The sequence below is a fragment of the Nanorana parkeri genome, unplaced genomic scaffold, assembly GCF_000935625.1.
Source record: "Nanorana parkeri isolate BGI_ZX_2015 unplaced genomic scaffold, ASM93562v1 scaffold2327, whole genome shotgun sequence".
In the NCBI taxonomy this organism is placed as follows: domain Eukaryota; kingdom Metazoa; phylum Chordata; class Amphibia; order Anura; family Dicroglossidae; genus Nanorana; species Nanorana parkeri.
Window position 1 is genome coordinate 126356 of NW_017308595.1, and position 24521 is coordinate 150876.

Genomic DNA, 24521 nt, shown 5'->3' on the forward strand with positions numbered 1-24521 from the left:
GAACGCACGGTACCCTAATGCAGTGCGTTACGTTGCAGTGCGACTTGGGTCGCGACTTAATGACCGAGGACACATGTGGGTCCTGAGGTTACACAGGTTGAGAACCAGTGATCTAGATGAAGATAGGGCCTTTGAGATCTCCAGTGTCCCAAAATAATTTTAGCATCAGGAAAGTCCAGTGGGTTCTTCTGCATGACGTCTTTGGTGGGCCAGAAGATCGGATTTCTGGGTGAAATACTGGCCGCACTGAGAACAAGGAAATGGCTCCTCCCCTCGGTGAATGCTCTGGTGTATCACAAAGGCCTTATTGGTGAAATGCTTCCCACACTCTGAACAGATTTTATCTCGGTGAGTCCGATGGTGACGGATCAGGTTGGACTTATGGTTGTAACTTTTATCGCACTCGAGACATCGGAAAGGCTTTTCTCCCGTGTGAGTTCTTTGATGGTCAATCAGACTCGACTTACGTGAGAATTTTTTTCCGCAGTCCGGACATGTAAGAGGCTTCTCGCCGGTGTGGAGCATCTGATGGCGAAGAAGATGGGGCTTCTGGCTGAAACATTTGCCGCAATCCGAGCACGAGAACGGCTTTTCTCCCTTGTGGACCTTCTGGTGTTTGGCCAGGACCGACTGATAGGTGAAACACTTCCCACACTCCGGACAACGAAAAGGTTTTTCTCCAGTGTGAACTCTCTCGTGCTTGATAAACTCTGATCGTCTGAAAAAACATTTCCCACAGTCACGACATTTAAAGGGTTTTTTGGCTGCTGTAACGGGCGTCTCATCCTCCATGACGACGTCCTTGTAGAGATCCCGGTGTCCTTCTAGATACTCCCACTCCTCCATGGAGAAATAGACGGAGACATCCTGACACCTTATAGGAACCTGACACACACAATGATACAGTCACCATCCAGACACACCCCTTGCCCAATAATGTTTTACAATTCTCGGCACCGCTCACCTCTCCTGTCAACAGCTCAGTGATCTTGTTGGTGACTTCTAGAATCTTCCTCTTGTTCCTCACAGGTGTCAAAGAGGAAGGTGAAGACACCTTGATGGTCACATGGTCACCAGATTTATTAAGGGGAAAACTCTGCATTGAAAAAAGAAACACTGATATCATATGACAATCCCGGAATCCTCCTCACCTCTCCGATCATCTTTGTGTTTTATTATAAGAGATAAGAATGATGTCATGTGACCTCCCAGAATCCTCCTCACCTCTCTGGTCAGGTCTGTGTTTTATTATGAGATAAGAATGTCATGTAACCTCCCAGAATCCTCTTCACCTCTCCGGTCAGGTCTGTGTTTTATTATAAAAGATAAGAATGATGTCATGTGACCTCCCAGAATCCTCCTCACCTCTCCGGTCAGGTCTGTGTATTATGAATAGAGATAAGAGTGATGTCATGTGACCTCCTAGAATCCTCCTCACCTCTCCAGTCAGCAGGCAGATGATTTCTAGAGTGAGGTCCAGTATCCTCTTAGTCATGTGACTCCGATCCTCTTCCATCATGTCGCTAGAATTCTGTCCTCTGCAGATGGATAGAAGTAGGGATTAGGCAAGATCAGACATCGTTACATGAATGATATGGGGGGAATTTGTTGATATTTGGGGTTGTATGACATCATATTTGGACAGTATCGGATTCTATTAAGGTAAAATTGGGGAACGTTGGACATTTGGAGAGAGGGACCTTAGGATGGACATCTGAGGGCTTTATGGATGCCGATGGCCAGTGATGTGGGATGGGTTTAGTTCTGAATCTCATAATTATTAGATGTCAACTCTACCCAAATTCCACCATCGTGAGGATCTTGTTTACACGAGTAGGTGTGTTAATAACATTCACGTAAATGTCCCACCAGATCCAAAGATCTCTAAACCCAACAATCTCAAGGGAATTTTTGCACAAATTGAATCAATAAAGTATCGGGTAACATAAAATATCTCCTCTGCCATGCAGAAGTTGTCTCATAAAAACATCTGGGAATCTTAGTCGGAGATTTAAAATTAGTTTTTTGATTCTTCACTTTCCTGATCCTTCAAGAAGAGCAACATGAACATCACCAGATAGTGTTCCCGTATTATAAACTATAACTACAGTACAAGCTGTAGAAGGAACATCAGTCTATGATTACCTGCTGCCAGCAACTTCAATGTCCGCTTTCTACTTCCTCTCATGTCACCTCTTAACCCGGAACTTCCTGTTCCACTAACTACCACTTCCTGTTTATAGGCTCTCCACTTCCTGTCTGTGACTAGATGGGCTACAACAAAATGGCAGATGCTCTTCAACATTTCACATTACTAGATCTGCCATTTAGGCTGCATTAACACTGCCACGCAGAGCTGCTGAGTGTGTTCCCAGGCACAGTGCTGATGCATCAATCCCGTCATATCGCACTTTTTTTTTTGTTAGAACTTTGTTGAAACAATTTACATTTCATTAAGTTCTATAGGCAAAGTAGAGCATCCATCAGAGTGCCCCCTTACATCAGGTGTCCCCATCAGAGTGCCCCCTTACATCAGGTATCCCCACGAGAGGCCCTCATTACATCAGGTGTCCCCACGCGAGTGCCCCTTACATCAGGTGTCTCCATCAGAGGGCCCCCTTACATCAGGTATCCCCACCAGAGGGCCCCCTTACATTAGGTGTCCCCATCAGAGTGTCCCCTTACATTAGGTGTCCCATTCAGAGTGTCCCCTTACATCAGGTATCCCCACGAGAGGGCCCCCTTAGATTAGGTGTCCCCATCAGAGAGCCCCTTACTTAGTTGTCCAATCAGAGGGTCCCCTTACATTAGGTGTCCCATCAGAGAGCCCCCTTACATTAGGTGTCCCATCAGAGAGCCCCTTACATTATATGTCCCATCAGAGAGCGCCCTTACATTATATGTCCCATCAGAGAGCGCCCTTACATTATATGTCCCATCAGAGAGCGCCCTTACATTATATGTCCCATCAGAGAGCGCCCTTACATTATATGTCCCATCAGAGAGCGCCCTTACATTATATGTCCCATCAGAGAGCGCCCTTACATTATATGTCCCATCAGAGAGCGCCCTTACATTATATGTCCCATCAGAGAGCGCCCTTACATTATATGTCCCATCAGAGAGCGCCCTTACATTATATGTCCCATCAGAGAGCGCCCTTACATTATATGTCCCATCAGAGAGCGCCCTTACATTATATGTCCCATCAGAGAGCGCCCTTACATTATATGTCCCATCAGAGAGCGCCCTTACATTATATGTCCCATCAGAGAGCGCCCTTACATTATATGTCCCATCAGAGAGCGCCCTTACATTATATGTCCCATCAGAGAGCGCCCTTACATTATATGTCCCATCAGAGAGCGCCCTTACATTATATGTCCCATCAGAGAGCGCCCTTACATTATATGTCCCATCAGAGAGCGCCCTTACATTATATGTCCCATCAGAGAGCGCCCTTACATTATATGTCCCATCAGAGAGCGCCCTTACATTATATGTCCCATCAGAGAGCGCCCTTACATTATATGTCCCATCAGAGAGCGCCCTTACATTATATGTCCCATCAGAGAGCGCCCTTACATTATATGTCCCATCAGAGAGCGCCCTTACATTATATGTCCCATCAGAGAGCGCCCTTACATTATATGTCCCATCAGAGAGCGCCCTTACATTATATGTCCCATCAGAGAGCGCCCTTACATTATATGTCCCATCAGAGAGCGCCCTTACATTATATGTCCCATCAGAGAGCGCCCTTACATTATATGTCCCATCAGAGAGCGCCCTTACATTATATGTCCCATCAGAGAGCGCCCTTACATTATATGTCCCATCAGAGAGCGCCCTTACATTATATGTCCCATCAGAGTGCCCCTTACATTAGATGTCCCATCAGAGAGCCCCCCACATTAGGTGTCCCATCAGAGTGCCCCCTTAAATGATGTGTCCCATCAGAGAGCCCCCTTACATTATATGTCCCATCAGAGTGCCCCTTACATTAGATGTAATCAGAGAGCCCCCTTACATTATATGTCCCATCAGAGAGCCCCCTTACTTAGTTGTCCCCATCAGGGAGCCCCTTACATTAGGTGCCCCCACCCCCCATCAGAGAGCCCCCTTACATAAGGTGTCCCATCAGAGATTGCCCTTACATTAGATGCCCCCATCAGAGAGCCCCCTACATTAGGTGTGTCCCATCAGAGATTCCCCTTACATTAGGTGTCCCATCAGAGATTCCCCTTACATTAGGTGTCCCATCAGAGATTCCCCTTACATTAGGTGTCCCATCAGAGATTCCCCTTACATTAGGTGTCCCATCAGAGATTCCCCTTACATTAGGTGTCCCATCAGAGATTCCCCTTACATTAGGTGTCCCATCAGAGATTCCCCTTACATTAGGTGTCCCATCAGAGATTCCCCTTACATTAGGTGTCCCATCAGAGATTCCCCTTACATTAGGTGTCCCATCAGAGATTCCCCTTACATTAGGTGTCCCATCAGAGATTCCCCTTACATTAGGTGTCCCATCAGAGATTCCCCTTACATTAGGTGTCCCATCAGAGATTCCCCTTACATTAGGTGTCCCATCAGAGATTCCCCTTACATTAGGTGTCCCATCAGAGATTCCCCTTACATTAGGTGTCCCATCAGAGATTCCCCTTACATTAGGTGTCCCATCAGAGAGCCCCTTACATTAGATGCCCCCATCAGAGATTCCCCTTACATTAGGTGTCCCATCAGAGAGCCCCTTACATTAGATGCCCCCATCAGAGATTCCCCTTACATTAGATGCCCCCATCAGAGAGCCCCTTACATTAGATGCCCCCATCAGAGAGCCCCTTACATTAGATGCCCCCATCAGAGTGCCCCCTTACATTAGGTGTCCGATCAGAGATTCCCCTTACATTATGTGTCCCATCAGAGATTCCCCTTACATTAGATGCCCCCATCAGGGAGCCCCTTACATTAGATGCCCCCATCAGAGAGCCCCTTACATTAGATGCCCCCATCAGAGTGCCCCCTTACATTAGGTGTCCGATCAGAGATTCCCCTTACATTATGTGTCCCATCAGAGATTCCCCTTACATTAGATGCCCCCATCAGGGAGCCCCTTACATTAGATGCCCCCATCAGAGAGCCCCCATACATTAGATGCCCCCATCAGAGTGCTCCCTTTACATTAGTTGCCCCCTTCATAGCGCCCTCTTACTGTGCAGTAATGCAGTGACCAAATATAGCAGTAATCCTACAACAGTCTACCACCGAGGGGACGTTTGGATTGTGGAAAAGGGATGCTCTTTGGGGTCTGGTCCAGTCACCAATGCAACTTCTATGACCCCCTTTCCCATGCCACCGAGTCTACTGTATCAGACCATTTACATGGAAGACCACTATGTGTTTTCACAGCTCTTCCCGTGGAGATCACATTTTAGAACTGGACATTAAACCTCTCGTCTTCCAACTATAAGAGGAAACCTCGTGTCTTTAGCGGAGACATTATTGCAGCTGAACTGATGTTACCTACTGTAGCAAAAAAAACCATTCGGCTTCAGTTCCAAGGGGATGGAGGTGGAAATAAGTCAGTTTTAGCCTAAATTTTATTACGTACCAATGATGTCTACATTCCACGGCGATGGGTCGCTCAACGTGTTCATGAATTATTTTTATGGTGAGTAGAAATATCCTCAAAATCCTGGATCTGGATCCAGCCATCCAGTAGCATATACACTGAGTGGCCAGATTATTATATACACTGAGTGGCCGGATTATTATATACACCGAGTGGCCGGATTATTATATACACCGAGTGGCCGGATTATTATATACACCGAGTGGCCGGATTATTATATACACCGAGTGGCCGGATTATTATATACACCGAGTGGCCAGATTATTATGACCACCTGACGTTTGTAGGCAAATTAGCTATAATTTGGCGCTGAAGTTGCTAGAGGGCCAGACCATTATAAATGGGGAAGCAGGTTGGTTACCACGACAGTAGAAGTGATTGGGAAGATACGGGTAAACAACGCGATTTAACAGCCTTTGAACGCGGGATGATTGTTGGCGCCCGGAGCCATGGAGCGAGTATCAGCAAAACAGCAGAATTCATTAAACGAGCAGCTCATTGTTAAAGTGTTTAAAGACCGGACTGTCAGCCGAAAATCTGGGTCTGAACGTGTGAATTGTGGCCGTCAGCGACTAGTCAATGTTAGGGCAGAACGGGGGAAGGGCAAGACTGGTACAAGACAACAGAAGGGCAACAGTGCCGTGTCAGATTCCTCGCATCACCTTTCATCATCTCGTAGAGTCACGAGGCGGCCCAACGAAGTCATCTCCTGGAGTCATCTCGTGGCCCAACAAAGTCATCTCCTGGAGTCATCTCGTGGCCCAACGAAGTACTGATGGGGTGGTCATAATAATCTGGCCACTCAGTGTATATGTAGCACCACTCTGGCCATCAAAGGCATGTGAGAGACCCCAGAGGCAGATCGGGCTGACATTTCACCTCAGAGTCCTTAGCCGGTGGTGGGATGTGAATTTAAAGTTGGGTGCCAGTCACTTTCAGAGTCTTCAAAGATGTTTTTCCTCTGACAGGTCACACGGGAGAGATGGAAAAGGGCTACAAACACCGAGGATAGTACAGACTCCGGATTCAACGATCACATTCCAGCTTCTCAGTGCAGAGGGCCTTTAAACTGATTGCGGTAACCCTGTGCATTGTAGAACTTTAGCTGGTTAGCAAGCATAGCACAGAACTCCCTGCGTTAGCAAGCCTGAGGTCCAAGCCCAATCCTGGCTTCTCCGCTCATAAGGTTCCTCCCTGGTTCTCCATCCCAAGCACAGCTTCCTCCCTTCACTGCCAGGACAGCTGCAGACCCCCGACTGGCTCTCCATTCCTGACCACCGGCAGGCTGCAGGCCTGGTCAGACAGCTCATCACTTCACATATCCTCCCCCAGGCAGGAGGCCCAGGGGGGAAGAGAGATTCTCACATGGTCAGCCCCGAATATTTATGTACCACTGGCCATGCACGTCCTAGTGATTGGCTAGGGAGACGCACATATTCATAACTCACGATTATTGGCTGCAAGGTCACACCTAAAAGCAGGCAGATACCGCCGATAACAGAGAGTTTAGGGAAAGCCAAATGAGCACAGAGCTATTAAATCGGCATAGACTGGATACAGTCCATTGGAAATAAATTCAAGGAGTCACCTTGCTTGGGGCAAGGCGGCTACACATACAACATGCATATATGGTGTAGGTAATGGTGTAAAAAGACCAAATTCATTCTAAAGGGATTGAAATTTATTGTCAGGAACCGGGTCTGAACCCAGAGCCTCTGCTGTAGCTGGCGGTGGTTCTACCTGCTGAGCCACCTAAGAACCTTGGATAGCTCCTTGCCTGATCTCATGTTTAATCCTCAGTTATACCTGATCAGATGCTGAACTCTGACCTCCTTGCTCCTCCCTTGAACTTCCTATTTATCCCACGCCTCTGCACTTCCTCTTCGCAAGATTATTGTGCTCCTGCCTTGATCTTGCTTCCTGCTCCCTCTGTGCTACAATCTACTCATACTGCTTCCCGTGTACCGACCTTTGGCTGCTGATTCACCGACTACTCTCTCCGTCTCCTGCTACGTACCCGATACCTTTGGCTCCTGACCTCGGCTTGTTCGCTGACTACGCTTCTGCCTGCTCCTCCACCACTACCGTCTGCTTGTGTACTAAACCCGGCCTGTTATACTACGAATTGCCTGCTGCTTCAGCTGCTGGACTCTGAGCCTGATCCCAGATCGTGACATTCATAATTATATATTGAATTATATTCATCGTAAATAACCAGTAAAAACATTTTTATATCATTGCTGATTATAAGTCCCTACTCATATGCAAAAGTAGCGAGTATCGGGCTGGGATTTATAATAGTAAAACATATTATTTATTTATTTTTACACGGCTCTTTGTACACTTGTAGTGCTATATACATATTCTATATATACAGTACATACATTAATATGATAATTTCCCTCCAGATAGTCAGGAACAGGATGGAGTTTATAACCGCTGAATGCAGTCTTCCTGTTACAGCATTGGCATAAATATATTTAACAAAGGTGTGATATGTATATAGTGCGTGCAATGATGACATCCTGTAGCTGTGTAGGTGAAAGGTCTTTATTCAAAACACACTCAGTTATATTCTCCGCGTCCTCAGAGGTTTACCTCACATACAGCTTAAAAAAGTGTCGTCAACGTATCTGCACTTTACCTGCTAATTGATTAGCTGCCTTTACAGTATTTTCAAGAGTTCCATTTCACTGGTCGGAATTTGTTTTCACCGTTGACAATGATAAAATGCCTCACTGAATGAGGTTTCGGTGAAAATTGTTCCCTAGCTGAAGATAGGGCCACCGAAACCTACAGCTTCCAAAATGTCCAAAGCAGTTCAAAAATATTTTTAGCATCAGGAAAGTCCAGTGCATTCTGCGTGAAGTCTTTGGTGGGTCAGAAGTTCGGATTTCTGGGTAAAACACTGGCTACACTGATAACAAGGAAATGTCTCCTCCCCTCGGTGAATGCTCTGGTGTATCACAAAGGCCTTATGGCTGAAATATTTTCCGCACTCTGAGCAGATGACAACCTTTTCGTCTCGGTGAATCCTTTTGTGACGGATCAGGTTGGACTTCTGGGTGAAACTTTTATCGCACTCAGGGCAAGGGAAAGGCTTTTCTCCCGTGTGAGTTCTTTGATGGTCGATCAGACTCGACTTGCGCGAGAAGCTCTTCCCGCAGTCTGGACACGTAAGAGGCTTCTCGCCGGTGTGGAGCATCTGATGGCGACGAAGATGGGCCTTCTGGCTGAAGCATTTGCCGCAATCCGAGCACGAGAACGGCTTTTCTCCCTTGTGGAGTTTCTGGTGTTTTGCTAGAACCGACTGACTGGTGTAACACTTCCCACACTCCAAACAACAAAAAGGTTTTTCTCCAGTGTGAACTCTCTCGTGCTTGGTGAACTCAGATCGTTTAAGAAAACATTTCCCACAGTCAGGACATTTATAGGTTTTTTTGACTGTCTGGACAATCTGGTGGACATGTTGACCATTTTTAGAAGATTCCTCTAGATTGGAAGGATCTGGTGATCTCTGCACATTGTGACGTTCTGGGCAGATATTGTGGGCAAGAGTATTTTCTCCAGGGCAGTCTCTTATGATGTCCTTACCTTCTGTGCTACAATCTCCACATTTCCTCGGGATCCCGTTGGGGTTATCTTTGCCTGCCAAAAATAAAATATATCTTGCGAATAATGGGATTTTTGTAACTCCATTGATGGACATGGGAATTCAGTGACTGATGGGTTATATTGCTGCCTACAGGAGGATTAGACAGCGGAGGGGCGGGCAACAGCAACAAAGCACTAACAGGCATACACAAAAGAACAACAGAATTGTCACCTGCCTACAGCTCAAAGAGCTACCTAAAGAACCTTAAGCCCGAAGCTGGCATCAGATGAGGCCTGAACATCTACCTGAGTGATCCAGGAGACCATAAGCTTAGAGGATGGTCTGTCTGAGCCACTGGTAAAACAATGTGATGCCTGCGGCCTATGGGTAAGGGGCTGTGTCCGTCAGCCCCTTACCCCTCCCTCCTCCCGCATGCTGGCCTTTCACAGGGGTGCAGCAGTCCTCACTCCTCCCATGTGTCAGTTTTAAAAGTACTCCGTTTTCCCGCAATCATTATCGCTTTGAGGCTTGACAAAGAGGCTGTGCCCCGAAACGCGTAGCCGTTATCGCACTGAGAGCCCTCACCCTTGCATAGCTCTCCACCACTTCTGACTGTTGTGTCCGCATTTGACCTCCCGAACCCCCGGGATACCAGTCAGACGGAAACCTGTGAACACACGGTTCAGCACATCTCAGCCGTTCGCGGCTCCTATCCCTTTCCAACCTGCCGCGGCTCGGCCTGGCCAGCCGAGTACGTGGACAGCTATACTGCTTCACACCGCCCCCAGACCTGTCACTACCTGCCCCAGCAGCCATTCATTTTTGGAGTCAGGCTCCTCCCCAGGCACCTGACATTCAGATGCCATGATATCCTCTGATACACCAGCTGTCTTCCGACTGTAAGTTTATTTGTCCATTTTTTACGCCCTTTTAGACATCACTATTTCCAGCGTAGTAGCGCTCCTACAGCTCGCTTGTTTGTATATGTTCATGTGCAGGGTTCCTCTCCCTGTTATTAGGAGCTCGCACACCGCATATCCTAGTTCACACTGCTTCCTTCAACATAGCGACCACTAATCAGTTGTGCGCTTATACATCGTTCTAGAGTTTATATGGTGCTGGTGTAAGTGTCCAGGAGGCAGGATAGCCGACAGTCACCAAATTCCAGTGTCCCTCAATGGACCGGAAAGAGATACATTTTGGAATCCTTCATTTTCATCCATCAACATCTTTTTTTTTTTTTTTGCCCTGGTGCCCAATTAATCCCACCTTTTACTATCATCACAGGAGCACAGATTTTTTGGGGGGGTCTCAAGGCCATTCTAGCCAACCGGCTCCAGTTCCAGAACATATCTCCTCTTAGGTCTACCCCTGTTTTGGTGTTTCCAATTTACCTGCGTCGGCCTCTGTTGCAATGTCTTCCTCCATCGCCTTCACGGCACTCAGACTCTTCTCCTTTTTCTCAGCACTCTGTTGATCATACAATGGATTTTGCTTCTCTTCAACTTTAATAGCAATCAGACCTTTATCCTAAAAAAACACAATACATTACAGTATAGTATATTTAAAAATCTCCTCTCAGCTATTCTCTACAGATCACACAGCGTGGAGCCACTTTAGTATTTGGTGAGGTTCCTCAGTCCCACCTACTTGACTATGGTGAGGGATGGTGTGATCTTCCTGAGTGGTATTCCGGGAATACAGAGGACGGGCCTGAGGGATCTCATGATGTTCCTGTGTGGAATCCCGGGAATACAGAGGACGGGGACATCTCTCTGGTGGGTTCCTCTTACTGGATCCATCTGTAGGAGACACACACACTGACTGAATACATTGTTTCTATGTGTGTATCAGATGATGGGGGATCTAGGTGGACCCTCCGTACTGCTCTCTCCTCTTACCCGGTGATGTGAGGGGCGACTCATTCTCCATCATGACGTCCTTGTAGAGATCCCGGTGTCCTTCTAGATACTCCCACTCCTCCATGGAGAAATAGACAGAGACATCCTGACACCTTATAGGAACCTGACACACACAATGATACAGTCACCACCCAGACACATCCCTTGTCTGTTCCTGGATCATGTCCCAGAATTCCCGGCACCGCTCACCTCTCCTGTCAGCAGCTCAATGATCTTCTGGGTGATCTCCAGAATCTTCTGCTTGTTGTTTCTCTCAGGTGTCAGGGAGTGAGGTGGAAGTACCTTGATGATCTCATCGTCATCAGACATCACTGGCGGATAATTCTGTATAAATACAGAAATTTTTTTATATTATGTGACACTTCCAGAATCCTCCTCACCCTTCCGGTCACCTTTGTGTTTTAATAAAAGAGATAAGAGCGATGGCATGTGACCTTCCAGAATCCTCCTCACCTCTCCACTCAGCAGGTAGATGATCTCCAGGGTGAGGTTGAATAGTGTCTCATGCAGGTGACCCTTGCCATAATCCATCACCGGTGAGGCTGTCATGTGATCTTTGCAGAATTGATACTTTTCAGAAGTTGAGAGGAAGGGAAATAAAGAAATGTTATTGGTTGGTACCGCAGATACTATACAGAGGGGCAACAAGCATAGACATTGTTCCTGTCAGCTTTCAGAAGGAGGAGAGAAGAGAGATACAGACAGAGAAGAGAGAGAGAAATACAGACAACAGAGAAGAGAGATAGGAGAGAGGGAGATAGATACAGACAGAGAAGAGAGAGAGAGAGAGAGAGATACAGACAGAGAAGAGAGAGAGACAGAGAAGAGAGATACAGACAGAGAAGAGAGAGAGAGAGAAGAGAGAGAGAGAGAAGAGAGAGAGAGAGAAGAGAGATAGAGACAGAGAAGAGAGATACAGACAGAGAAGAGAGATACAGACAGAGAAGAGAGATAGACAGAGAAGAGAGATACAGACAGAGAAGAGAGAGAGACAGAGAAGAGAGATAGAGACAGAGAAGAGAGATACAGACAGAGAAGAGAGATAGACAGAGAAGAGAGATACAGACAGAGAAGAGAGAGAGACAGAGAAGAGAGATACAGACAGAGAAGAGAGAGAGACAGAGAAGAGAGATACAGACAGAGAAGAGAGAGAGACAGAGAAGAGAGATACAGACAGAGAAGAGAGAGAGACAGAGAAGAGAGATACAGACAGAGAAGAGAGAGAGAGAGAGAGAAGAGAGATACAGACAGAGAAGTGAGAGAGAGAGAGAGAGAGAGAGAGAGAGAAGAGAGATACAGACAGAGAAGAGAGAGAGAGAGAGAGAGAGAAGAGAGAGAGAGAAGAGAGATAGACAGAGAAGAGAGATACAGACAGAGAAGAGAGAGAGAGAGAAGAGAGAGAGAGAAGAGAGATACAGACAGAGAAGAGAGAAAGAGAGACATAGAGAGAGAGAGATACAGACAGAGAAGAGAGAAAGAGAGACAGAGAGAGAGAGAGATACAGACAGAGAAGAGAGATACAGACAACAGAGAAGAGAGAGAGAGAGAAGAGAGATACAGACAGAGAAGAGAGAGAGAGAGAGAGAGAGAGAGAGAGAGAGAGAGAGAGGAGAGAGAGATACAGACAGAGAAGAGAGAGAGAGAGAGAGAGTAGAGAGAGATACAGACAGAGAAGAGAGATACAGAGAGAGAGAGTGAGAGAGAGAAGAGAGATACAGACAGAGAAGAGAGGGAGATACAGACAGAGAAGAGAGAGAGAAGAGAGAGAGAGAAGAGAGAGAGAGAGAGAGAGAGAAGAGAGATAGAGAGAGAAGAGAGAGAGAGAAGAGAGATAGACAGAGAAGAGAGATACAGAGAGAGAGAGTGAGAGAGAGAGAAGAGAGATAGACAGAGAAGAGAGATACAGAGAGAGAGAGTGAGAGAGAGAAGAGAGAGAGAAGAGAGAGAAGAGAGATACAGACAGAGAAGAGAGAGAGAGAAGAGAGATACAGACAGAGGAGAGAGAAGAGAGATACAGAGAGTGAGAGAGAGACAGAGAAGAGAGAGAGAAGAGAGATACAGAGAGAGAGAGAGTGAGAGAGAGACAGAGAAGAGAGAGAGAAGAGAGATACAGAGAGAGAGAGAGTGAGAGAGAGACAGAGAAGAGAGAGAGAAGAGAGATACAGAGAGAGAGAGAGTGAGAGAGAGACAGAGAAGAGAGAGAGAAGAGAGATACAGAGAGAGAGAGAGTGAGAGAGAGACAGAGAAGAGAGAGAGAAGAGAGATACAGAGAGAGAGAGAGTGAGAGAGAGACAGAGAAGAGAGAGAGAAGAGAGATACAGACAGAGAACAGAGATACAGAGAGAGAGAGTGAGACAGAGAAGAGAGATACAGAGAGAGAGAGAGTGAGAGAGACACAGAGAGAGAGAGAGAGAGAGTGAGAGAGAGAGACAGAGAAGAGAGAGAGAGAGAGAAGAGAGATACAGACAGAGAGAGAGAGAGAGAGTGAGAGAGAGACAGAGAAGAGAGAAGAGAGATACAGACAGAGAACAGAGATACAGAGAGAGAGAGTGAGACAGAGAAGAGAGATAGGAGAGAGAGAGAGAGAAAAGAGAGAGAAGAGAGATACAGACAGAGAAGAGAGATAGGAGAGAGAGAAAAGAGAGAGAGAGAAGAGAGATAGAGAGAGAAAGAGAAAAGAGAGAGAGAGAGAGAGAGAAGAGAGAGAAAGAGAAAAGAGAGAGAGAGAAGAGAGATAGAAGAGGGAGAGAGTCAGAGTCATATTACAGTAGATCAAATGTTATTTATTCCATTGAAATGTTGTAGAACGGTCATATAATAAAATAGTTACCTGCTGCCAGTAACATTGATGTCCTCTTTACTTCCTCCCAGTTCACCTCTCACCCGGAAGCCGATACTGGATAAAACACATGACTTCCTGTCCTTGGAACGCACAAACAGGAAGTGACTCCTGAATCATACAGACATGAGGTTCTGGGTCAGGGGAGAAGAAGGACTAAGTAAATGGGGGGGATTATGATATAAATGGGAACATTGAATGATATATTTTTCAGAACCAGAACTTCACATTGTGTACAATATTTTGGTTGTCACCAGCTACAAATATTATGTTGCTAAAATTATATACATGAAGTTATTATGATTTACCAATTTTTAATGACTTTATATGGCTGTCTTGTTAATATTTTATTAAGATACAAGTGTATTATGTCATCATGCTGTTATTATATGTCTGTCCACGTAAGCGACTACAGGAGAGGCAGACACGCTGGGCATTGGTGCGGTGACCTGTGTGTCCCAGCGGTGATCCCGGGGATGCAGAAGGACCAAGCCAACGTGGATCCGCTCCTGTGCTTGACGTGGTCAGCTTGAAGAAAGGAACCAGGGGCAACTGGCAGGGTCACCAGGCATTTAGTGAGACCTGTGGGCAACACAACTCAGAGATTAAATCTTATTGGGATGACACGCACTTTATGGGTTGGGAAAGTTTTGGGGGAAGAATATATTTCTGTTTCAGACATATTGCGTTGACGGAAAACCTCATGTTTGGGTCTAATATATGGGGCAGTGGTAGGCAACTTCGACACTACAAGTCCCATGAGGCCACAGGCAAGACCCTCAGAGGCATAACTTTATGGACTCCGAAGTTAAGGGGGTGGATGAGTGCTATAAAGGTCAATGGAGTAAGTTTTTCCCAAAAATAATTCAATGCAATATGGCGACCTGCAGACGTTCTGTACACAATTGGTCGACAGAATGCCCTAACTCCCCCAACGGCTTTACAAGCATGATGTGGTCCGTTCCCACTGCCTGCCTAGGGTCACCTCTGGCTGCCTGACCCTCCTCAACAATGGCTGCCTGACCCTCCTCAACACCGGCTGCCCCAGTCAATGATTACCCTAGGTCTTGTCTCGCACCTTGAACCTAGTTTGGGTAGCGCTACTTGGATGCAACATGTCTGCACATAGACGAGTCAGTCATCCTGCTAGGGGTGACTCCAGCCAATACCCCCCAAATGGTTCTACGGACATCTGCTCGGTATCCTTTCAGGGAACTGATTCCTGCCGTGTAGAATCCGGTGACCCTATAGTTATAGGGTCTGTGTCATCGGAGTCCCCTTCAGGTGAGGCCGAGTTCTCTTCCCTGTCGAAAGGGGCCTCCACATACACTCAAGACTTTGTGGGTTGTCTCACCCGATTCCTCGCGAGTATTGAACAGAGAAGCTCTAAGCGTGCTCCAGCGCCCTTCTATGTCTGACCTTCCTGAGGCCTTAGAACAGGTCGGTGCCACTGGTCACTGTGACCATCCCTAACCTAGATTCAGAGTCAACACAGTCTAAAGAGACCGTCCATAACGCATTACAGTTTCCTGTCGTCACTTCAGAATTACAAGGGATCCTCGTAAACCTTGTTGCTGAAATGCGTACTGCTTTGCATTTGGAGAACCAGCCTTCTGTCATCCGCTTTAGGTCTTTGAGGTGTTCCTCTATGCAGACCGGAAGCACCCTGAAGGGTCCTGGGCACCACCTGAGAGTTGTGATGGAACTGTTTCCCTTTGAGAGAGAGAATTAGTTAAATGGTGGTTTATTCTCACTGTGGATCTAAAATTGGACCACCCAACCAGGAAAACTCTTAGACAGGTAGAAGGTGTATGTACCATTAAGGATTTTACAGACTAGCAGCTAGAATGCCTCACTAACTGTAAGGTAACCAGGTCTACTGCGCATGTGCGTGGTCCCGTTTTTCGTACCATAGGAAAATGGACACTTGCGCGCATGCGTGTGCATCGGGACATACGTGCACAGGTTCGCTAGTCTGGCGCACAGGAAGCGATGCAGTACCTCTGAATTGATCTCCCTATTCAAAGCAAGCACAGCCTGGGCTTAGTTGCTTGGTGGTCTTCAGCTGCTCCCTGTGATCCTGTTTCTTCTGCCTGTTTACTGCTCCTGCCCCTTGACCCGGATTGAACCTGACTGCTGCCTGCCTTCTGACCTTGGAATTGCTGGACTTTGCCTCTGCCTCACCCCATGTACTTCGCTGCCCGACTGGTGTTACCCCTGGCTTGCCTGACCTCGATTCTGCCTCTTGTTCTGGTACCCTGCTGCCCGCCTGGTGTGACCTCGGCTCTGCTCTACCCGATCCTGGACTTCTGCCTGGCACGGTGTTGCCCCATCCACTGGCACCCGTGCTACTTGCTGTTTCTCAGGCTCTGTTCCCATCCTCAGAGTTTGGGGGACACAAGGTGCAAGGGGAGCCTCCTCATCCAACCAGTCTCCAGCCAGGTACGTGATACTAACTCCCACTTTGAACGGGCTGGTTCATCTCTCTGTCCTATGTTGGCAGTGACTTTAATGTGTCAAACTGTTGCAAATCGGGTTCAGATTTCTCAAAAAGGATCTCTCCACCGCTGGGGTAGACCGCTCGCTCATTGAGCATGTGGAACAAATGTCTGGAGCCTCACAATTTTGTGATGGCTTGTTGTAAGCATCTAAGCTTATGTCCCACATCGGTCCGATGTCCATACGGATGCGCAGAGAACTCTGGTTACATTGCTGGGTCTTTCGGGAATATAATCTCTTCAATACTGGATACCTAGATTAGGGAAACCACAGGAGGCCAGAGTGCATTCCTGACTCAGCGTAGGAGGTCTAGGGAGAGGTAGGAGGAATCCTTCAATTCTCCTTGATCTACTTCTGCAGTAGGTGTCCCCAGGCCCACAAAGTCTAACTCCTACTCAGCCCATAGGGCTCAAAGTCAGAGGTCATATAAGTACTCTGAAAAGCCTTCTGCATGAAGGTAGGCCCCCCTCCCCCATCTGGTAGAGGGGCTCAGATGCATCCAGTTGAGATTTGAGCATTGGTTATTTTGGCCACTTCTGGGCTGCAGGGTCTTCAGTTCTTTTGAGCTTGTTTGCCGTAGTTACCGTGTGGCCCCCTTGAGCTGGAGTTATTATTATACAGGATTCATATAGCGCCAACAGTTTGCTCAGCGCTTTACAATATAAGGAAGACATTACAATCACAATACAATTCAAGACAAGATGGTAAGGAGGGCCCTGCCCGTGGGGTCTTACAATCTAAAAGCGAGGGTCCAGTGATACATGAGGAGGGAGCTGTGAGGGGATGAATTGTTTGAGAACGTTTAGGTTGTGGTGGGATCGGCTTCCCTGAAGAGATGAGTCCAAAGGGATCGCCTAAAGGCAGTCAAGGTGGGAGATAGACGGACAGGTTGGGGTAAAGTGTTCCAGAGGATGGGAGAGACTCTAGTGAAGTCCTGGAGGCGAGCATGGGAGGAGTTGACGAGGGAGCTGGAAAGCAGGAGGTCTTTTGAAGAGCGGAGTGGACGGTTAGGGTGATACTTTGAGACAAGGTTGGAGATATAGCCGGGGGGCAGAGTTGTGGATGGCTTTGTAAGTGATTGTGATATTTTGAATTTTATCCTTTTGGCGATTGGAAGTCAGTGCAGGGATTGGCAGAGGGGAGTGGGGGATGGAAGTCAGTGCAGGGATTGGCGGGGGAGGGTGGGGGATGGAAGCCAGTGCAGGGATTGGCGGGGGAGGGTGGGGGATGGAAGCCAGTGCAGGGATTGGCGGGGGAGGGTGGGGGATGGAAGCCAGTGCAGGGATTGGCGGGGGAGGGTGGGGGATGGAAGCCAGTGCAGGGATTGACAGAGTGGGGTTGCAGACACTGAGTGCTTGTTAGCTGAATGAGTCTAGCAGCAGCATTCATGATAGACTGAAGGGGGGAGGAGCCTGTGTAGAGGTCGGCCAATGAGGAGGGAGTTGCAATATTCAAGCCTGGAGATAACAAGGGAGTGGATGAATAGTTTTGAGGTTTCATTGGTGAGGAAGGGGCGTATTTTGGAGATGTTGCGAAGGTGATCTTTTGGTCAGCCCAACAGTATCCGAATTCCTGTGCCCCCCAATAGATGAGAAAGATAATAGAATTTTTGTACTCACCATAAAAACTCTTTTACGTGTTATGTTTATTCTTTTGCTACAAACTGAGGCACGCTGGGTAGAGGAGGGACTGGCCCACAATTTTTGTTTTTTCCAGCGTCCAATCCTCCTGTAGGCAACAGTATCTGAATTCCTGTGCCTCTCATTAGACTCCAAGAAAAGGTTTTAAGGTGAGTACAAAAATCCTATTTTTTTTTTTATCATTGCTGTTTACAAGTATTTTTCGGAGGCGTAAGCACAAATGGCCGATATTGAGCAGAGATATATCGTAAAACAAAACAAGAGGCGAAACACATTAAAACTTTTTTTTCTAACAAGGTTCCTCTGTACACTTTTAGTGTTATATAAATTCTCTCTACACACGGTACATACAACAATGTTTTAGTTTTCTGCTGCATCTCCCGGATTTTCGGGATCAGGATCGGGTTCATAAAAGCAAAATGCAGTTTCCCTGTTACAGCAGTGCCATAAATATCTAACAAAAGTAAAAATGTGTGCAATGATGACATGTTGTAGCAGTGGAAGTGGAAGGTCCTTGATCATAACATATCCACTTATATTCTCCATGTCTTCGGGGGTTTACTTCAATGACAGTGTATAAGTGTCGTCGATGTATCTGCACATTGTTTGCTAATAAGTTAGAGGCCCTTACAATATTAGATGTCGTCGATGTATCTGCACATTATTTGCTCATAAATCAGCTGCCCTTACAGTATGAAGTGTCGTTGGTGTATCTGCACATTATTTGCGGAATAAATTAGCTGTCTTTACAGTATTTTTTAATGTTTACATATCCTCGTTTCTTTTCCAATGTCGGCTGGAATTGTTTTCACCACTGAAAATTAGAAAATGTCCCAGTGGATGAGGTTTAGTCCTCTAGATGAAGATACACTCTCTGAAATCTCCAGTGTCTAAAAGCCTCTAGCATTTCTAAAAAATATTCTGGCATCAGGAAAGTCCAGTGTGTTCTCCTCTGTGATGTTTTTGGTGGGTCAGAAGATCAGAACATTTCCCGCACTCTGAACAGATGGCGGTCTTTTCCTCTCGATGAGTCCTTTGGTGGCGGATAAGGATGGACTTCTGGGTGAAACTTCGATCACACTTAGGACAGGGGAAAGGCTTTTCCCCCGTGTGAATTCTTTGATGGTCGATCAGATTCGACTTGCGCGAGAATCTTTTCCCGCAGTCTGGACACGTCACAGGCTTCTCGCCGGTGTGGAGCATCTGGTGGCGAAGGAGGTGGGCCTTCTGGCTGAAGCATTTGCCGCAATCCGAGCAGGAGAACGGCTTTTCTCCTGTGTGGAGTTTCTGGTGTTTGACGAGAACTGACCGATTGGTGTAACACTTCCCACACTGCAGGCACTGAAAAGGTTTCTCTCCGGTGTGAACTCTCTTGTGCTTGGCAAACTCGCATTGTTTAAAAAAAAATTTCCCACAGACAGGACATTCAAAGGGGTTTTTGACTGCCTGAACGTGCTGGTGGACAGGTTGACCATTTTCAGAAGATTTTTGGGGATGGAAGGGATCTGGTGATCTCTGCACACTGTGAAGTCCTAGCCAGATTTTGTGGGTAAGGGTATGTTCTCCACGGGGATCTCTTATGATGTCCTTACCTTCTGTACCACAACCTCCATGTTTCCTTAGGGTCCCGTTGGGGTTATCTTTGTCTGCCAAAAATAAAATACGTTTTTTTTACTCTTTTAATGGGCCTCAAACCCATCCTAGTTAACAGCATACAATTCCAATATCTTTATAACCAGAGCTATTTACATGGAGGCCAACTCTGCTCTCCATCACATTTCCTGTAATGACCATTTCTAATGTACCTGTGTTGGCCTCAGTTGCAATTTCTTTCTCTTCCACCTTGACTTCTTTCAAACCCTCCTTCTCTTTCCTCTCACCATTCTGCTGATCATACAATGGATTTTGCTCCTCCCCATCAATAACTTCAACTTTAATAGCAATCAGACCTTTATCCTAAATCCAAAAAGAAGAACACATTGCATGATAGGCAACAAAAGATACAAATGCCCCCCCTCAGCTTCTCAACAGATCAGAGTGTGAAGGCTCTTTAGTATTTGGTGAGGTTCCTCAGCCATGCCTACCTGATCATGGTGAGGGATCTCATGATGTTCCTGTGTGAAATCCCGGGAATACAGAGGACGGGCCTGAGGGATCTCATGATGTTCCTGTGTGGAATCCCGGGAATACAGAGGATGGGGACATCTCTCTGGTGGGTTCCTCTTACTGGATCCATCTGTAGAAAACACACACACTGACTGAATACATTGTCTCTATGTGTGTATCAGATGATGGGGGATCTAGGTGGACCCTCCGTACTGCTCTCTCCTCTTACCCGGTGATGTGAGGGGCGGGGCATTCTCCATCACGACGTCCTTGTAGAGATCCCGGTGTCCTTCTAGATACTCCCACTCCTCCATGGAGAAATAGACAGAGACATCCTGACACCTTATAGGAACCTGACACACACAATGATACAGTCACCATCCAGACACACCCCTTGTCTGTTCCTGGATCATGTCCCAGAATTCCCGGCACCGCTCACCTCTCCCGCCAGCAGTTTAATTATCTTCTTGGTGACTTCTAGAATCTTCTGCTCGTTGTTTCTCCCCGGTGTCAGGGAGTGAGGTGGAAGTACCTTGATGATCACATGGTCACCAGATGTCACTGGCGGATAACTCTTTATAAATACAGAAAAAAATGTATGTCATGTGACCTCCCAGAACCCTCCTCACCCCTCTGGTCTGGTTTGTGTTTTATTAAAAGGGATAAGAGTGATGTCATGTGACCTCCTAGAATCCTCCTCACCTCTCCAGGTCAGGTCTGTGTATTATGAATAGAGATCAGAGTGATGTCATGTGACCTCCCAGAATCCTCCCCACCTGTCCGGTCAGGCCTGTGTCTTATTAATAGAGATAGGGGTGATGTAATCTGACCTCCCAGAATCCTCCTCACCTCTGCGGTCAGGTCTGCGCTTTATGAATAGAGATAAGAGTGATGTCATGTGACCTCCCAGAATCCTCCTCACCTCTCTGGTCAGGTCTGTGTCTTATTAATAGAGATGAGAGCGGTGTCATGTGACCTCCTAGAATCCTCCTCACCTCTCCAGGTCAGGTCTGTGTATTATGAATAGAGATAAGAGTGATGTCATGTGACCTCCCAGAATCCTCCTCACCTCTCCGGTCAGCAGGCAGATGATCTCCAGGGCGAGGTTAAGTAGTGTCTCATGCAGGTGACCCTTGCCATTACACATCATCACTGAGGCTGTCATGTGATCTTTTACGGAATTTTTCTATTCAGCAATCGGGAGCAATGAAAATAAAAAAACAAAGGTGATAGTTGTTGGTATGGCGGATACAAAGGGGTCACAAACATTGTCTTACTTTTGAGATGGACTTGTCTGTGTCACAGGATTGCGGCCACCAAACCGCTGGTGGCATTTGAATGGCTGGACTCAACACACAGTGGTACCTCTGTTCACAAACGCTCCGGTTCGCGAACAGGAAGTTTGACAAAATTTTGCTTCCGTTCGCGACCTCCGCTTCGGGTGACGAACACATCCGCAGCCATTTCCCCCCGCTCTGACACTGGTCCCGGCTTCCTCTAGTCGTGATCACGGTCTGATCACAGTTTGATTCGGTTCACAACCAAATCGGTTCGCGACCAGAATCGCGCGACGAATTAAGTTTGTGAACCGAGGTACCACTGTACGTCATAAGGAACCAATATCACGGCCACTTCTCCACCTCCTGTATTATAATAACTACTATATCACACTGCGCCGGTCCCCCCTTCCTTCTCCCATGTTATAATGAAGGATCTTCCTCACACATTTCATCACAGACTAAAATCTATATATACACAATACATATTATGACATGCATACACATACATGTTACATATCGTCATATTAAATGGTATTTATTACATTCAGATAAATGAAACAGTGATAAAATAGTTACCTGCTGCCAGTAACATTGATGTCTTCTTTGCTCCCTCCCAAGTCACCTCTCACCCAGGAGCTGATACTGGATAAAACACATGACTTCCTGTCCTTGGAACGCACAAACAGGAATTCAAATTTTTTTTTTTACCGTAATAAAGGTCTTTGTAGTTAAAAATATGGAAGTGATTATATAAATGAATTAATTTGCATCTGTTTTCATATACACATTATATTATCATTATAGGTCTATCGGTTATTTAAAAAAAGTTTAAATATTGATGTTTATGTTTACATTGCATATTTATTTTTTATACGCTAGTAATATACAATATTCAAGTTTTTTTTGTTACGGTATTAAAGGTCTTTGTAGTTAAAATATGAAAATAATTATATAATTTAATTCATTTGCATGTTTTTTTTAATATAAAAAATCTTCTTCTTTGATCGAGGATCAAATACGCTTCAACCTCTTGGTAGGAGGAGCTTAATAGAGTGAGATCTCTTTACAACAGTTATGAAATGTGATGTTTCCAACATTTCGACCAAATGCAGTCACCACCCTGGAATATTAACCGATACCAAGAATGAACCCCACGTCTCCAACTGGTCTTCTCGACTCCAAGTCATGACCTGTTAGCTCTTTCTCATGTTATGATGGAACCCCTTTCATGTCAAGAAGAAGAAGACAGTCACCAACACCCTGACCTCTTCTCACCCACACATCCTAAACAAGAACTGCCCTTCCCGACTCCAAGTCGTGACCTGTTAGCTCTTACTCATGTTACGATGGAACCCCTTTCATATTAAGAAGAAGAAGACCGTCACCAACACCCTGACCTCTACTCACCCACACATCCTAAACAAGAACTGCCCTTCCCGACTCCAAGTCGTGACCTATTAGCTCTTACTCATGTTACGATGGAACCCCTTTCATGTCAAGAAGAAGAAGACCGTCACCAACACCCTGACCTCCACTCACCCACACATCCTAAACAAGAACTGCCCTTCCCGACTCCAAGTCGTGACCTGTTAGCTCTTACTCATGTTACGATGGAAGCCCTTTCATGTCAAGAAGAAGAAGACAGTCACCAACACCCTGACCTCCACTCACCCACACATCCTAAACAAGAACTGCTCTTCCCAACTCCAAGTCGTGACCTGTTAGCTCTTACTCATGTTACGATGGAATCCCTTTCATATGAAGAAGAAGAAGACCGTCACCAACACCCTGACCTCCACTCACCCACACATCCTAAACAAGAACTGCTCTTCCCAACTCCAAGTCGTGACCTGTTAGCTCTTACTCATGTTACGATGGAACCCCTTTCATATGAAGAAGACCGTCACCAACACCCTGACCTCCACTCACCCACACATCCTAAACAAGAACTGCTCTTCCCAACTCCAAGTCATGACCTGTTAGCTCTTACTCAGCTTCGGATGGAACCCTTTTCATGTCAAGAAGAAGACCGTTACAAACACCCTGACCTCTACTCATCCACACATCATGAACAATTTACATCTACCTATAGGAAATCCTCTCACCTGAAGAACATCTACCCCACTTTGAAATGCCTACACCTACACATTATACACAGTCTTCATGCAGCCACAGTAAGGAGGAGCCTCTCGCAAGCTGAAGAACATCTCCCTGGCTCTGACATTTCTACATTCACAGACAGTACAAATCTGACCACTCATACTACAGAGGAATCCATTTCACAGGACATTGACAGTTGTCTAACGACCATTAAAACGCTCATATCAAAGAGGAAAGCCTCTTCTGCGAAGAAGAAAGTCACTCTATGTCTGACATTTCCACACCTCCAGATAATACCTGTAATTCATCTATTCATATGAAGGAAGAACCAGACTCCTGTGATCTAGATGTTGACATTGAGGAGGAACCACTCTCACACCAAGATGAAGGTCTTCCACATGCTGGCCTTGATACACTTGCAGACCGCACATACTATATTCCTCTAAATGTTAAGGAGGAACCCTTTTCCTCTAAATGTTAAGGAGGAACCCTTTTCAGATGATGAAGGAGAAGCTCTCTCACGTGTAGAAGAAGAACCTTCTGCTTTCGGGGAACAGGACGGGAAAAATCAGTTAACCACGGCTGGAATGTGGGAAGAGTTTCGGCACAAATCATGGCTCATCTTCCACCAGAGAATTCATTCAGGGAGACGAACCTTCTCATGCTCTGAGTGTGGTAAGACTTTCACCAGCATCTCCGGTCGTATCAGGCACAAAAGGATTGTGCCGCCCCAATAGGGGCATAGAATATGAGATGCATAGCCTCAGTTAATATTAGCATTGTTATATAGGTTAGAATTTATATAGTGTGATTTGCCTAACTATTTTCTCATAGCTAAATTCATGTGTTATCCTATGCTGCCATCTAGTGGCCTTTTGTTGTAATGTACATGTTTTTCTGTGATT

General features: G+C 46.3%; 1 protein-coding gene across 1 annotated transcript; it reads right to left on the reverse strand.

Annotated features, from left to right (window-relative positions):
- Window positions 1-165: 165 nt before the first annotated feature.
- On the reverse strand, window positions 166-21401 carry LOC108801417 (zinc finger protein 665-like). Its single transcript, XM_018573312.1, has 9 exons — window positions 21306-21401; window positions 20676-20810; window positions 19936-20086; window positions 19078-19776; window positions 8554-9076; window positions 1439-1538; window positions 965-1096; window positions 336-801; window positions 166-272 (listed from the first exon to the last, which is right to left on the reverse strand). Exons 1-9 carry the CDS (start codon window positions 21399-21401, stop codon window positions 166-168), a joined length of 2409 nt encoding a protein of 802 aa, XP_018428814.1.
- Window positions 21402-24521: the final 3120 nt, after the last annotated feature.

Bases quoted from the DNA above. Each gene is read 5' to 3' on its own strand.
- LOC108801417 (XM_018573312.1), bottom strand. From the start codon at position 21,401: ATGACAGCCTCAGTGATGATGTGTAATGGCAAGGGTCACCTGCATGAG. The intron at 20,811-21,305 runs GTGAGGAGGATT...GTATTTATAAAG, and splicing joins TCTGCCTGCTGACCGGAGAG to AGTTATCCGCCAGTGACATC. The intron at 1,097-1,438 runs GTGAGGAGGATT...TTTTCAATGCAG, and splicing joins TCTGCCTGCTGACTGGAGAG to AGTTTTCCCCTTAATAAATC.